The sequence below is a fragment of the Pseudorasbora parva genome, chromosome 3, assembly GCF_024679245.1.
Source record: "Pseudorasbora parva isolate DD20220531a chromosome 3, ASM2467924v1, whole genome shotgun sequence".
NCBI classification, from domain to species: Eukaryota; Metazoa; Chordata; class Actinopteri; order Cypriniformes; family Gobionidae; genus Pseudorasbora; species Pseudorasbora parva.
This window is the reverse complement of record NC_090174.1, coordinates 31,592,811-31,606,838: the sequence shown is the minus strand read 5'-3', so window position 1 is coordinate 31,606,838 and position 14,028 is coordinate 31,592,811. Positions and strand designations below refer to the sequence as shown.

Genomic DNA, 14,028 nt, shown 5'->3' with positions numbered 1-14,028 from the left:
CAATACATGCAAATGGGAGGCAAGTTGTTAATCAAGCTGGATATATGTATGTTTGGTGAACGAATGAGAAGTGATTCACCAACTGTTTTAATTCCTTGCGCTTGACTGGACAGTCTAAAATTCCTCAGATCACCTATGTACAGTTTGTAGTGGACACAAAGTGCTCCTGGTGGAACATTATTGTGATGCTTTGTGAGACTTGATAACATTCCATCTGTATTCTTGGACACTGCAATTGGCAACAAACATCACAAACAATGAAGGCTGATTTATTTATCTTCAGAGGTACTCTAAAACCTGTGCTAAACATACAAAACTGTCCCTGAAACTATTCGATTGGTTTTATTTTGTCTAGAAATGCAGAGAAGAAGAAAATGTGACAGAAGTTCAGCAGAATAAATCAAGCACAGGGACACAAGTGCTCTTGCATCTCAGAAGGCCCATCACAGCACCACAAGAGACTAAGAGTGGAGTGCGAGTTTGATTCCTTGTCACAAAGCACATGCTGATGGAAAGTGAAAGTGACGTAGCTAGCTGAATGGGATGATACGGGTGTCACTAAGGGCTTCCTAACTTCCCTTTCAAATAAAAGCGAACAACCTGCATTATTGAAGGGCTTCCATATGCATCAGCACCGACAGACGGTAACACAACGGCACGCATATCTGACTAAACTTTCAAAATATAAATCTGTTAGATTCGTATAGTTTTCTTAATTAAATCAGGCTGTGTGCAATGCTACTGTACTATATATTTTACTACCATTTTATTTCATTTTTTTATTGGTTTTGTTCTAGTTTAAAACTACTCTGATTACAAAATAAATTATACCATCTGAATTCAGTTACATCAACTAAAGTCTATATGGCACAGGCTGATCGGTCCTTTTCTCATTTGGTAGCGATCACATCAGTATCTACATAGCACAGCTGATTGGTTGCTGCTACATGGCCAATGAGCTGTGGCTCAACATTCAACTAATACCTGTAGTGCTGCTGTTACCAGTCTGCAGCACACTTTCAGAAACCCTCCATCTTCCCCAGCTCCACCTGTTTAGATATACGGGGGGCCAAAACCAAATAAATAAACATTGCTATACCCATTAGCATGCCCATTTCTATTACCAAACCAATTTCCCAAGAGTTGTCATGACAGAACAGTAAATACATTTATGTTACAAATAATTTCCGATTCATACTCTGCTATACGCTGCTCTTATGAACATTATATTTACCAAAGAATACAAACAAAAATGTATCACGGTTTCCACAAATAAATATTGAGCAGCAAAACTGTTTTGAACATTGACAATAGGAAGAAATGCTACTCGAGCACTAAATCAGCATTTCTGAATTTCTGAAGGATCATTTGACTGTCATTTGACACAATTAAAATTCAGCTTTGCATTCACCAGAATAAATACAATTTGAAACTATATACAAATAGAACATCTTAAGCAGTAATTTTTCATAATATTACTGTTTTACTGTATTATTTATCACATAAATGCAGCCATGGTGAAGATAAGAGACTTCTTTTGAAAAACATTACAAAATCCGCCCTCAAACTTTTAATGGTAGTATAACTACTTTTCCACAAGAATAGACAGACTTTAGATTAGCTTATTCAAATTATGATTGGCTTGTAGCTTGGCAAGTAGCTTCCCAGCACTGGTGAAAACATCCAATGTGACATATCCAGATATGAAATACATCACACTTTGAATCAAAAATGCATAAACCATTTACTACATCATTGCCTTTCATTCTGGAAAGAGTAACCATCTTTTAATCATCTAGCAGAGCGAGAGGAGGAGCTCCTGTGGAGGCAGCGCTGCCATGTTAACTGGATGCATCTCCCACCCCCTACGCAGATGGAACTAAAATGGCGCCCTGACAGATCAGATTGATTATTGATGAGACACGTTCCACCACTCGCGCTGCAGGCAGGTGTCAGGTCTGTCCCTCAGTTATTTTTCTCACTCCGCTGTTGTTGTGAAAACGCAGGTGAGGATATGCTGCTGCCAGACAAAAGTTCCTCACCCCCTCCAGCCAATGGCTCAAAGGGATGGGGCTGGCCAGCACTAATGGGCAGGCTGACAGATGCCCTAAATCCTGGTTTGACGAACCAACAGCTGTCGTTGCAGATGAGACCCTGATATCTGGCGATACGTCACTGAACCACAAAGGCCCTTTGAATCCCAAAATGCCTCCAAAAAGACACTATCTGATATTCCCTAGTAATCGTTTTTAACAAGAATTGTTCAGAACAACTTATATACAGTATGTCTGCAAATATGATATAAATGACATGAACAACTGGTTTTCTAGGTGGCATAGCCAGAGATGCTAGAAATTGGCAGTTGTCAGAATGCAAACTGGGCTGAGAGGTAGAAATGGACAGAGAGTGCAAGAAAAAGACAGAGAGAGAAATTTCTAGCGCTCAGACATGATGCAGGTGTTATGTGGTCGCCTATTGTCAATGCATCGTGAATTATTTAAATGGGAGCGTGGAAAAGGGAATCGGTGCATCTGTCGCACATCCTTTTAAAGCCCTCCACCAGATGTGTTTACTAGCCGTTCATAGCAGCAAACTACTTAATGGGTCACAGTTGCCAGCCAAGAGTTAATTAAGCAAGCCTTTTGAATGGCGACCACGTATAGGGGATCAAACATCCTGGGTAAGTCGGAGCATAATTTCACACAAGCTGCTCACAGTTAATCCCAGATCTACACAGGGTGCTGCGTCTCAGTCAATTCAATAACATAATAATGCTGTAACATGACATTTCAGCCTGGCATATCATATGATCATTTAATGGGTCACAATGTTGCAGCTCAAAGTATGTGATAGCCTGTAACAGTTGTTCAAGTGGAGTTAAAATGATGGAAGACACATTGATTTGAATGCATGCTTCCTGTACATTCGGCGACCTTAATGACACTTGCTGCTTTATGAAACATAAATACTTACTGTCCCACTGAATACAGCACTGGAGCAGGGCACAGGACATAGTCATCCTTCACCTTGCTTGGCTTTTCCTCTGCAAAATTAATAGAAAGTTGATTGTGTTATGATCCGCTGCCACACTAGCTGGAGAACCCACCCCAACCCAACACAGAACACACACACACACACACACACACCCAAGATGTGTACCCCCAGGCCATTTGTTATGGTGTAGAGGCTCATTAGAAGAACTGCTGACGTGTGCAACCAAGTTTAGGGAAGAGTGCCATTTTTTTCATCCCACTTGAAAATGATTCCACTGCCGCATCACTGCTAAAAGGCACCCAGAATTCAGCGTTTATGTATTTCCTGTCTGGTTCCAAAAGCAGTGAGCAAACATGTGGATCCCATATGCGGATCTGTCATATTGGTTTTGCACTCATAAAGGAAAAATCATTCAGTGTCTGATAGGGGCAGCACTAAAGAGAGGAGTATAGTGACTGCTCATGAAAAACCATACATCTATGGCTGTTACACAGAGTTAAAGAAATAGTCCACACAAAGAAAATTAAGATTATTTACTTATTACCCTCATGTTCCAAACCTGTATGACTTTCTTTATTCTGTGAAACACAAATGATGATGTACTGAAACATCTATTGACACAAGGAAAGTCAGTGATGTCAAATTTGCTTTTAATTAATGGACCAAAATATAAAGCATAGAAACACTGCAAAACATAATTTGTGTTTCATAGAATAAAGAAAGTCATACAGGTTTGGAATGACATGAGGATACGTAAATAACGTAAATATTTTTTTTTACATTTTTGGGTGAACTATCCCTTCAAGAAAATGTAGAAGGTAAATATTGTTACTTTAGATGAGTGGTTCTCAACATTTTTGATATTTTAACAGAAAGTGGGAGAGTCAATGATTGTGCCTACAATTCACCATTAAACTGTTGTTAAACAAAGCATTTTAGGGGTAATCAAATGCTCATTTTCCATTAGTTGGTATGATTTTTTTAGTGTCATGTAACATACTCTGTTTAAAATTCCACAATTTTTGTATAAAACAACACTCTTTTTACCTCCTCAAAAACAACTCTGTTCACAGCAACCTGTTTCAGAGCATGTCTCTTTAAATGATAATGAGCTACTGCACAACCCACCCCTCTCTTCTGTGGGGCGTGTAGACACAAGACAGGTGAAGTGAAGTAAAGTGTCCAACTGGCTGAGCACGGTAACACGCTAATATAAAAGTCAGTCAGCAGCAATGTTCCCTTTAAGCTGCGTGCATGCGCAGCCGCGCACTTGTGATGCCACAGCCGCGCCGAAAGAATAAAATGCCGCACAGACGGCAGACGCAAAATGAGGGGAGAAATCCATTTGATTGTACTTTAAATGACAAATAATTGCATTGCTCTGTTTTAGTATCGCTATAGTGTTAGAACCAAGTGGCAACAAGTCAATACAAAAATATCTTAAACTGCAATGAATCAACTGGTCAGTAGAGACAGGCTCCAGAAGGGAGCAGAATCTCCCCATGTTAAAATGCCCAGGTTTACAGCAAAATAACACATATTTACAGCCTGGTACAATTTGTGGTTATGGTCTATATGGCTAATTTTGCCCTTCATGACAACTGTGAGAAGGGTGATTTTTTTTTTTTTTAACTCATTCGTTTACATTATATAAAGCCTTTAAGTTCTGCATAATTAAGGGCGTGGCCACTTTGAGTGACATGTGGATAGCCATTTATCTGCTGTCTGTTAGTCATTGCATCACCTCAGCTCCACCCACGTCCCGCCTCTTTGCCAATTTACTGTGACAAGCTGCCAAGATAGCTAAGGCCAGCTCAACCTTACTTTATGTCTCAAAACTGCTCTTCAGAATCCTGTGGGTGACGTCACAGACACTACATCCATATTTTTTTCCAGTCTATGGTTAGAACCGGTGAATGTTTTAGGATTACAGGTTTCATAGAGAGAATGATGTTGCGTGTGAGCGGCAGCAAGTCATGTTTGCGGTCCAAATAGCTCAATATGAGAGGCTGAAGCAACGTAAAATGCAAAGATGTGAAATAGAACGTTATTATGTTTTAAAGAAGAGTGGCTTGATTAAGTGGTGGAAATAATGGATTATGGGCACAGCACAGTAACAAAACAGACATTTACCGTTACACACCCACCACAAGTGCAGCGTGCAAACTCAAAACACCTCAGTAACACAAATCAGTTTAAATAGATGTGTGTGGGTTTTTTTTTTTTTTTTTTTTTTTTTTTTTTTACAAATTTAGGCATTTAAACTGATATAATAGCCTATATCAGTTTAAAAGCTTAAATATTTTTATATTATATTATAGGCTGTTATAGTTATACTGTAAGCCTAAAAAAAATATCTTTTAGGATTTAGGGCATGTAAAAAATTATTGTTTAGGGATCCTAGACAATAAAACGTAAAAAAAATAAAAAAACCTGATATAGAAAATAGTTTTTTATTAATAGTTTTTCTTGGTGAAGATTTTAAAATATATATATTTAAAATATATTTAATGTATCACTAAGTTACATCAAGGGTCAAATAAAATATAAATATATCTGCATGATGAAAGTATGCTGTACAGGTCTGGTATAAAGATATACAGGTCTGTTTTTTGCTCACATGACCAAAAATGTCCACCCAATAGAGAAAATAAATTAGAGGGAACATTGGTCAGTGGTCGTGGGCGGAGTATAAGCAAAATTACATCATATTGTTCAGAAACTTATAATAGCTTGATTAAGTGTTTAGGCTTTTTGAAGATTAAAAAAAAAAACAGTGAATAGAATGTAATCCACACTAGGGATTGGAGGGTGGTTGTGTCCACACACTGCAAAGACACATTTATTTGTGAACACCATATAAAAGTGAATTTTTCATCCAATTACCCTTTTAAGTTAGATTGTTTTAATGTAGTAATAATAATAACAACTAATTGAATATATACATTCCAATAATAATAGTAACCTGTTGAATAGTAAAAGTGACAGTTAAGTCACAAAACGTCTTGAAAAACGTAGGTGTATTGCATCCTAGGTGTGACTAGCTTGTCAGTTCCTGTATGATACAACTGACTCTCACAGACAAAAAAGTATTTTATCATTTGGCTTTATCTATGCAATATCATATCAAGCTCAAGGGTAAGACTGAGGTCAATACGTGAGGTATAATCATACTTACTGTACGTAACTCCATCCACAATGAAACTGCAGAGAACTCCTTCTGTTTGTCTCCCCAGTGTGAACCCGTTCCCTCTCAAAACAATGTCAAAGGACTCTGTGGTATGTAAACCAGATGAGGACATAATGAGAAGCACTCCTGGGCGTTCACCCAAATCAACGACCACGTACACACACACACACACACACACACACACACACAGGCAATTTCATCCACCCTGATAGCTGTAAAAGCCCTTGAAATGCTTACGGTTCACGCAGACGCTGGACGGCTCCACTGTTAGGATCTCTGTGCATGATTGCTTGAGGATCTGTATGATAAAAATGTATTCAAATCAGTACTTGTCATTGCTGAATCACTATATCAGCTATCACAGTGTCTGGGTCTTTAGCATTCACGCCGGAGATGTTTGCAATTCCAAATCAAGCTCAATGAGACGAGCATCACATACAGTGCGGTGTGGGATAGACCCGTGTCAGCCGTTATGGGGAAATTATGCGGTGCCATTTTCCCTCTTCAGCTCTATTAGAGACTGCAGGCTGACATTATCATATAAACAGGCCTTTGAGAGGCCACCATCACCTCTCCCATCATCCACATAAATCAACAGAGGACAAACTATGCAAATCTCTGTACACAATGGGCAAAAAGACAACATTAACAGAAATATATGGTCCTCCGAATCACCTGCAGCGCAGATGAGGCTTCAGACTGAAGTGGAGGACACGTATAAAACAGGCTGATTGAATATGACACCTGATAAACTCGGCTATCATTAAAGGGGAGAAGGAACACTGGCTAAACGTCAGGGCTGAAAAATATTCAGGATGGTCTTTATGGCTCTTTAATGAGTTATGAGATGGCACGATACAAGGGAGGTTCATCGCAAGACGTTTCAACTTATTTTCTTTGACAGGCATCAACAAATGGGAATAAACTTAAAGCAACCATTCATCCAGTTATCCATCCATCCATCCATCCAGTTATCCATCCATCCATAGCATTAGAGTATCTATCTATCTATCTATCTATCTATCTATCTATCTATCTATCTATCTATCTATCTATCTATCTATCTATCTATCTATCTATCTATCTATCTATCTATCTATCTAGAAAAAATTAAGAGACCACTTAACATTGAGACATCCATGTTAAGTGGTCTTTTAATTTTTTCCTGAGTTGTATATACCCATCCGTCCATCCATCCGTTTGTCCGTCCGTCCATCCATCCATCCATCCATTCATCCATCCGTCTGTTTATCTTTGTCTGTCTGTCTGCTGTTTATCTTTCTGTCTGTCTGCTGTTTATCTTTCTGTCTGTCTGTCTGTCTGTCTGTCTGTCTGTCTGTCTGTCTGTCTGTCTGTCTGCTGTTTATATTTCTGCCTGTCTGTCTGTCGTTTATCTTTCTGTCTGTCTGTCTGTCTGTCCGCTGTTTATCTTTCTGTCTGTCTGTCTGTCCGCTGTTTATCTTTCTGTCTGTCTGTCTGTCCGCTGTTTATCTGTCTGTCTGTCTGTCCGCTGTTTATCTTTCTGTCTGTCTGTCTGCTGTTTATCTTTCTGTCTGTCTGTCTGCTGTTTATCTTTCTGTCTGTCTGCTGTTTATCTTTCTGTCTGTCTGTCCGCTGTTTATCTTTCTGTCTGTCTGTCTGTCTGTCCGCTGTTTGTCTTTCTGTCTGTCTGTCTGCTGTTTATCTTTCTGTCTGTCTGTCTGCTGTTTATCTTTCTGTCTGTCTGTCTGCTGTTTATCTTTCTGTCTGTCTGTCCGCTGTTTATCTTTCTGTCTGTCTGTCTGTCTGCTGTTTATCTTTCTGTATGTCTGTCTGTCTGCTGTTTATCTTTCTGTCTCTCTTTCATTAATTAAAATGATTAATAATGACATTCTTACAGTGCCACAAATTCTCAAATGGAATGACCTTTTTCACTTGGACTTGTGTTTGGACCATCATCCTGCTGAAAGAGTTTTTTTTTTCAAGCTTCAGTATTCTCCAATATTTTGGTCTGACATTCTTCTCTAACGGCTCCACAGCATGATACTGCCATGACTTCACTGTATGATGTATACGAGGCATCAGCAGTGTGAGAATTAGCACTACAAATATTGCTTTGAAATTTGGCTGAAAATGTTCTTGACCTCATCTGACCGCAAAAATCTCTCTCTTTCACATCACAACTGGGTCAATATTATGTTTTTTTACTTAGAAAACCATGCTTAGTTCTTTCTGTCTGTTTGAGCAATAGCAATTCCCTCCAGCACAGGACAAGACATTAAATACACGACCATTCTAAAGTGTGGGGTCGGTATAATTTTTTACATGTTTTTCAAAGAAGTCTCTTGTGCTCACCAAGGCTACATTTATTCGATCAAAAACACAGTAAAAACACTAATACTGTGAAATATTATTACAATTCAAAATAACCGTTTTCTATTTTATTATATTATAAAGTCTAACTTATACCTGTGATAGCAAAGCTGAATTTTCAGCATCATTACTGTCATGTGTCATGTCATGTGATCCTTCAGACATTGTTATATGTTGATTTGGTGCTCAAGAAACATTGATTATTATTATCAATTTAGAAAACAGTTGCTCTGCTTAATTGCTTTTGCAGGATTCTTTAAAAGCTCAAATGACCAGGTTTTGTTTGAAAAGAACAAAAAAAAAAAAACTGTCACTTTTGATCATTTTCAGGTGTCAATTCTATGTGCAGTAGTGTAGATATGGACCAGCCAACAATACCATGCAAATATTGCTATATGGCCACAAAATATTTAAAAAAAACCCTCTCTCTGTCATCAACCAAAACATTCTTGGAATATTAAAATAGGACTGGCTAAATCTATTCTTTAGGCTTTTGCTTTTTGCAAAATCTCTGTTAAGTCTACTTTAGCCCCGGACTGCAAAGCTGCACAGATGATCTCAAATCCTGGAAATCTGAGCAGAGAGCAACATGAGGCCAACTAGCCCAGCCTCCAAGATTACTAATCACTAGAGAATGCCTGTGTTTTGCTGGGCCTGAAACTCCATTTGGCCAAACAAGCTAACTAAGTAACGAGATGATGGGTCTTTTTTCATCTTTTTTTCTGGACAAAACAATAAATTACAAGGAGGTCCTGTCTTTTGTCTTGCATGACAAAACCTGAAAAATATCCCAGAAACTGATTCCTGTGGTCACCAAACAACACACCCATGTACAACAACACTGACCTCAGCTGTTGATGGTTTGCTGAAGGCAGAAGATGTTCAGCCTTCGTACAATGTTTACAATGTTAAATCGCATCATCGGTAAATGCCATGCATATGAAGGGGTAAACATGCACTGAAAACTACTTGACAAGGACCATTTCAAAGCATCACGAAGCAAATGGAAAATATCACAAATGAATTGTCAACAGACTTGTGTAAGATGAAACCGCTTTGGCAAATTCATACAAACACAATGTTTCGCAGAGTCCTTTATAACCAACAACTTACAATCAAGTGATGCTAGCGCTTTCAAAAGCTATATTTTATAAAGTTGCCTAACAAAACTGCACGTTTTAAAAAAATACTTTAGTCAAGTAACAGATGTTTGATGGTAAAGAAATCAAGATCTGTTTTTTTGACTAAAGTATTTTTTTTAAGTGCTGTTGGCAACTATAAAATATAGCTTTTATAAGAAGCCCATTTAAATGGGTTACTTCAATGATTTAGCATTAAGCTTTGTATTTAAACTGGGTCATTAAATTAAGTAGAAATGTGAAATTATTTTTGAATTTGGTGCCTTCTAGACTGAGAAAAAACAGAAAATGTATATTTGTCGCATGGGGATGAAAGACAACAACTCCCACAATGCACTTGCTTCACTGTCCTACGAGGCCACTCCCAAAGCCACGCTACTGAATTACTGGATAATTTGCCCCCCGCAGCAACGCCTCTACTGTTGTGTTCATTTTCATAAAATCGTTTAGATCAGTTAGAGAACAGATACTACAATTAAAAACTGAACATGTCTGTTCAATATAATGTGAGAGAGCCGAGGGAGTGTCACGGCACAAATGCAGCAGGAGTCAGATTACATTCATCCCGAGAGCTGAGGTAAAACAACTCTGAGAACCCCTGGACTAAAACCACAGAGGTATTTATTACACCTTTTGGGATGGGTCCCCCAGGCATGGAGAACTTACCGAGTTAACGATGCCTTTGAGAGCATGAAAGCCTCCTTTTACTGGGAACACTTGCTCCCTGGTATCAGCCACATCGGCGAGCTGTTGGCAAGCAAATAGAAAGATAATAATAACAGGGCAGGGCTGATAGCCAAGCAAGAAAAAAAAAGTGCTGACATTTCCCCTCCTTTAACTCAGTTTGTCATTGCTACAGAAACAGGAAAAGAGCAGCAGTCCTGCAATTACACTGCAAAACCCTCTACTTGGTGGAGATTTAGAGAGCATTTTAAGTGGTAACGGCACATGGATTCTGTGCATACATGTAGTATACACACTATTTTAAAATGCCAATATTACCTGTTCTTCATCAAAGTCCTTTACTCCAACACAGTACACACGAGCCCCATACTTCCTTGCTGTATCAGCCTGTATGCACAACATACAGTCAAATATATATATATATATATATATATATATATATATATATATATTTTATATTGCCATAAAAGTATAAAAATGTGTAAAGTCTTAGATACCAGCTCACCTCGTCCTTAGTGAGTTGATGGATATATTTTTCAAGCTTTCCATCAGTTAAGGCCACAATGATACTAGAGGACTTTTTGAGCTGTTCTTTCATTTGTTCAGATGCCTGTAAAAACAAGTTATAAAGTTGTCTATTTTCTCAAAAACAGCATGGATAAATGCACAGTAAATTATATAAATATCTTAAAACATATATAATTGATCTATGGTTGTAATAAAGACGTACACAGAAATTATCTTGAACCCAGAATCAGGAGACTGAATGTGGTGTGTTTATTTAGAAAGATGTAATTATGCCTTATCATGGTCATGAGGGGAACCAAATAGTTTACAGTTTTATTTTGTTTATTCTAGTACAAGACTACAGGAAGAAATACAGTCAATCAAAAGCAGAATTGAGTTATCATTACATGAAAAAAAGCTTTTATGTTTTTTTATAAATTAATTTTCAAAGTGCACATTATATTCCCCTGTTAATATAGAGTAAACAAACAAACAAATAAACAAATAAATAAAAGTACCATTTTCATTCCTTCATGCATGTAGGTTTCTCCTGCTGGATTGACCTCACTTAAAATCCTCAGGCCTTCATTAATTTTCCATCTGATAAAAAAAGTTAATTATAAATATTCTGATCAGTTGTAGAGTTATATAGTTGTTTATTATATTAAAGATGAGGAAGTATTTAAGGCGTAAAGGTGTCCTTGATGTGGAACCCCATCAACACAAACACATGGTGTACTACACATGGTGGTCTACTAGGTTTCCTACATAAGGAACTGCAAATAATTCATGCAAGCCTGATTCCATACCTGTCTCCAGTGATCGGTAACACAATCTCTGCTTTTGATGAAAACACTATGAAGGACACTCGCATATTTGGACTGAAAAGGAAAAATATGAGAAAAATGGAAAAACACTCTAAATGAGTGACCAATGGAAAATCAAGTACAGCTGCAAATTATAGTTATACACAACTAAAAACCTTTTCAGAATTGATATATTATATATATATATATATATATATACATATATATATATATATATATATATATAATATATATATATATATATATATATATATATAGCCTGGATACCAGCCGAACTTAGCCCCGCCCACAACATTTTTAGGTCGGGCAGTTCGGTCTGGCCTTGCTCCATAGAGGAGTAATTATCTCCGAACAGAAACTGTTCGGACCAATGAAATCATCAGGGTGGGCTTTAGATGATGATGGACAGATGATCAACAGTAACGTAATCATGCACATCATCAAAGGGGCTTGGATTATATTTGTTTGAATCCTAAACGGAGAGCTTGTTTGTATATGTATTCACCATCACAATTTCTCTCAAAAATTATGATCATGTTGGGTAAGTACTCTGTGTATCATAAAATTATTTACTTTTTTTACAACACCGGCAAAGATCGTGTATTCCAGCCTGATTTCAGCTCGCGTGCAGACAGAGTTGCCAAGTTTTTACAACAAAACCCGCCAACTACCAGCCCTAAACAATAGGTTCTCGGGAGGTTCTCCAGGGAGAAAATGGCATTTGGGGGGTAAAATGTGTGTTATTTTGGCAAGGTTGCCTGCTAAAATTCACACTCATGGGTCTATCACATAATAGTCGCTCCAACCCGCAGACATAGAAAACAACGCGCGGGGGAAAAAAACACTGACTTGGCAACACAGTTCAGTTGAACTATGTTGACATTTGACAATGCGTCCCTTCGTTGCTCTGATTGGTTGTAGGTCTATCCAATTGACGTCTTTTCTGGTTCGGTTGAAACACGCCCCATAATCACAGCCCAATGGAGCAGTTTCAGACTCATATTCTTTCTGACTAGAATTGAGTATGACCACGTCAGGCTAATATATACTTTCAGAATAAAGCTAAATACAAGCAATGCAAATGCTGTTGTTAGAGAAATCGTGTGATGTTGAAAATCTTGCTGTCCTCAGGTTCCTCTCGCAGTCATAATCATCAGGGGTGGTTTATGAGTAAGATATGTGACTAGCTAATAAAAGCTTGTGTCTGAGAAAAGAAAACTCTTCTGCTTGGACCAAAGAAGTGATTAATTGATATACAGGCAGGAAACAGGTTGTCATGTGTGAATCATGCAGACATCCTGTTGGTGATTATATTTATACCTGTCACTTCCTATATTTATTCCTCCTTCCTTTCACAATACGAATAAGACAAACATGCAGGGCACGCACTTTTTCTGAAAAACAGTGATGCAATAAAGATGTGCATTTGGACCCATGTCAAGTTCAAAAAGTACAACTGTAATACTGGTATGCTATCCAGTATTATTTATAATACCATTATAGAATGTATGTATTTCACTAATTGTTAGTTTTTCCAGTTTTGTATTAGTTTGTTAATTGTATTATATTTCTATTTACCTTTACATTTTTATTCCAGTTTTAGCTTCAATCATTTTACTTAAGCCTTTCAGTCCAGTTTAAGTAGCCAAGCTAACATTTTTAAGGTTAAGTATTTAATTGAATGTCTTAATGATATTGGAAAATCAATTTTTTTTTTTTTTTGTCAGAGAGAACTGACACATAATCTGAAAACAAATATATAGCTGATTATGACAAGTACATTTCAAGGAAGCAGTTGGTCTTTTTCACAACCTTCTGTCACGAAAGGAACATGTTGGGTTCCTCTACACATTTGAAGTCAGGTCTCAGGACTAAGCATAAGGAGAGGTGCTGCTTTTTCTCACTCAGAATGACATCCAATCCACAGCCATCCCCCACATGAGATACTCAGGGAGAACATCCAAATGTGCTCAAGCAGCCAAATTTTGGTAACAAAAATCAAATGAAGAACAGGCAGGAGGACTGAACATTTCACAGGCTGAGTGATGAATACAACATTGAATCGCCAAATGGTATTACGATGTCCTGCGTGAAAAAAATAATTACCCTGAATGTTAATGAAGATATAAAGATATGTTGCAAACTACTTGTGTCCTCTTTCGGTTTGGCCCCTTATTACACTATAAAAAAACATGTAAACCCTTCACACAACTTCCTAAAAGATACACATTTACACCAGGTCTATTCAATTCTTAAAAATAAGATCCTAAAAAGAGCCAGTGCAGACCACATGGCGCAACAGAAGACCATCAAAGTCTATGGCAGACTGCACTGG

At 37.7% G+C, this 14,028-nt stretch overlaps 1 protein-coding gene across 2 annotated transcripts in view; it reads right to left on the bottom strand.

Moving 5' to 3' along the window:
• antxr2a (ANTXR cell adhesion molecule 2a) overlaps window positions 1–14,028 on the bottom strand; it is a 131,690-nt gene that overhangs the window by 43,572 nt on the left and 74,090 nt on the right. For both annotated transcript variants that reach the window (XM_067438424.1, XM_067438423.1), the window contains 8 exons: window positions 11,676–11,747; window positions 11,385–11,466; window positions 10,865–10,969; window positions 10,678–10,746; window positions 10,342–10,422; window positions 6,422–6,482; window positions 6,173–6,268; window positions 2,974–3,043 (listed from right to left, as the gene is read on the bottom strand). In XM_067438424.1, coding sequence (XP_067294525.1) covers window positions 2,974–3,043; window positions 6,173–6,268; window positions 6,422–6,482; window positions 10,342–10,422; window positions 10,678–10,746; window positions 10,865–10,969; window positions 11,385–11,466; window positions 11,676–11,747 — 636 coding nt within the window. The remainder of the gene's footprint in view (window positions 1–2,973; window positions 3,044–6,172; window positions 6,269–6,421; window positions 6,483–10,341; window positions 10,423–10,677; window positions 10,747–10,864; window positions 10,970–11,384; window positions 11,467–11,675; window positions 11,748–14,028) is intronic.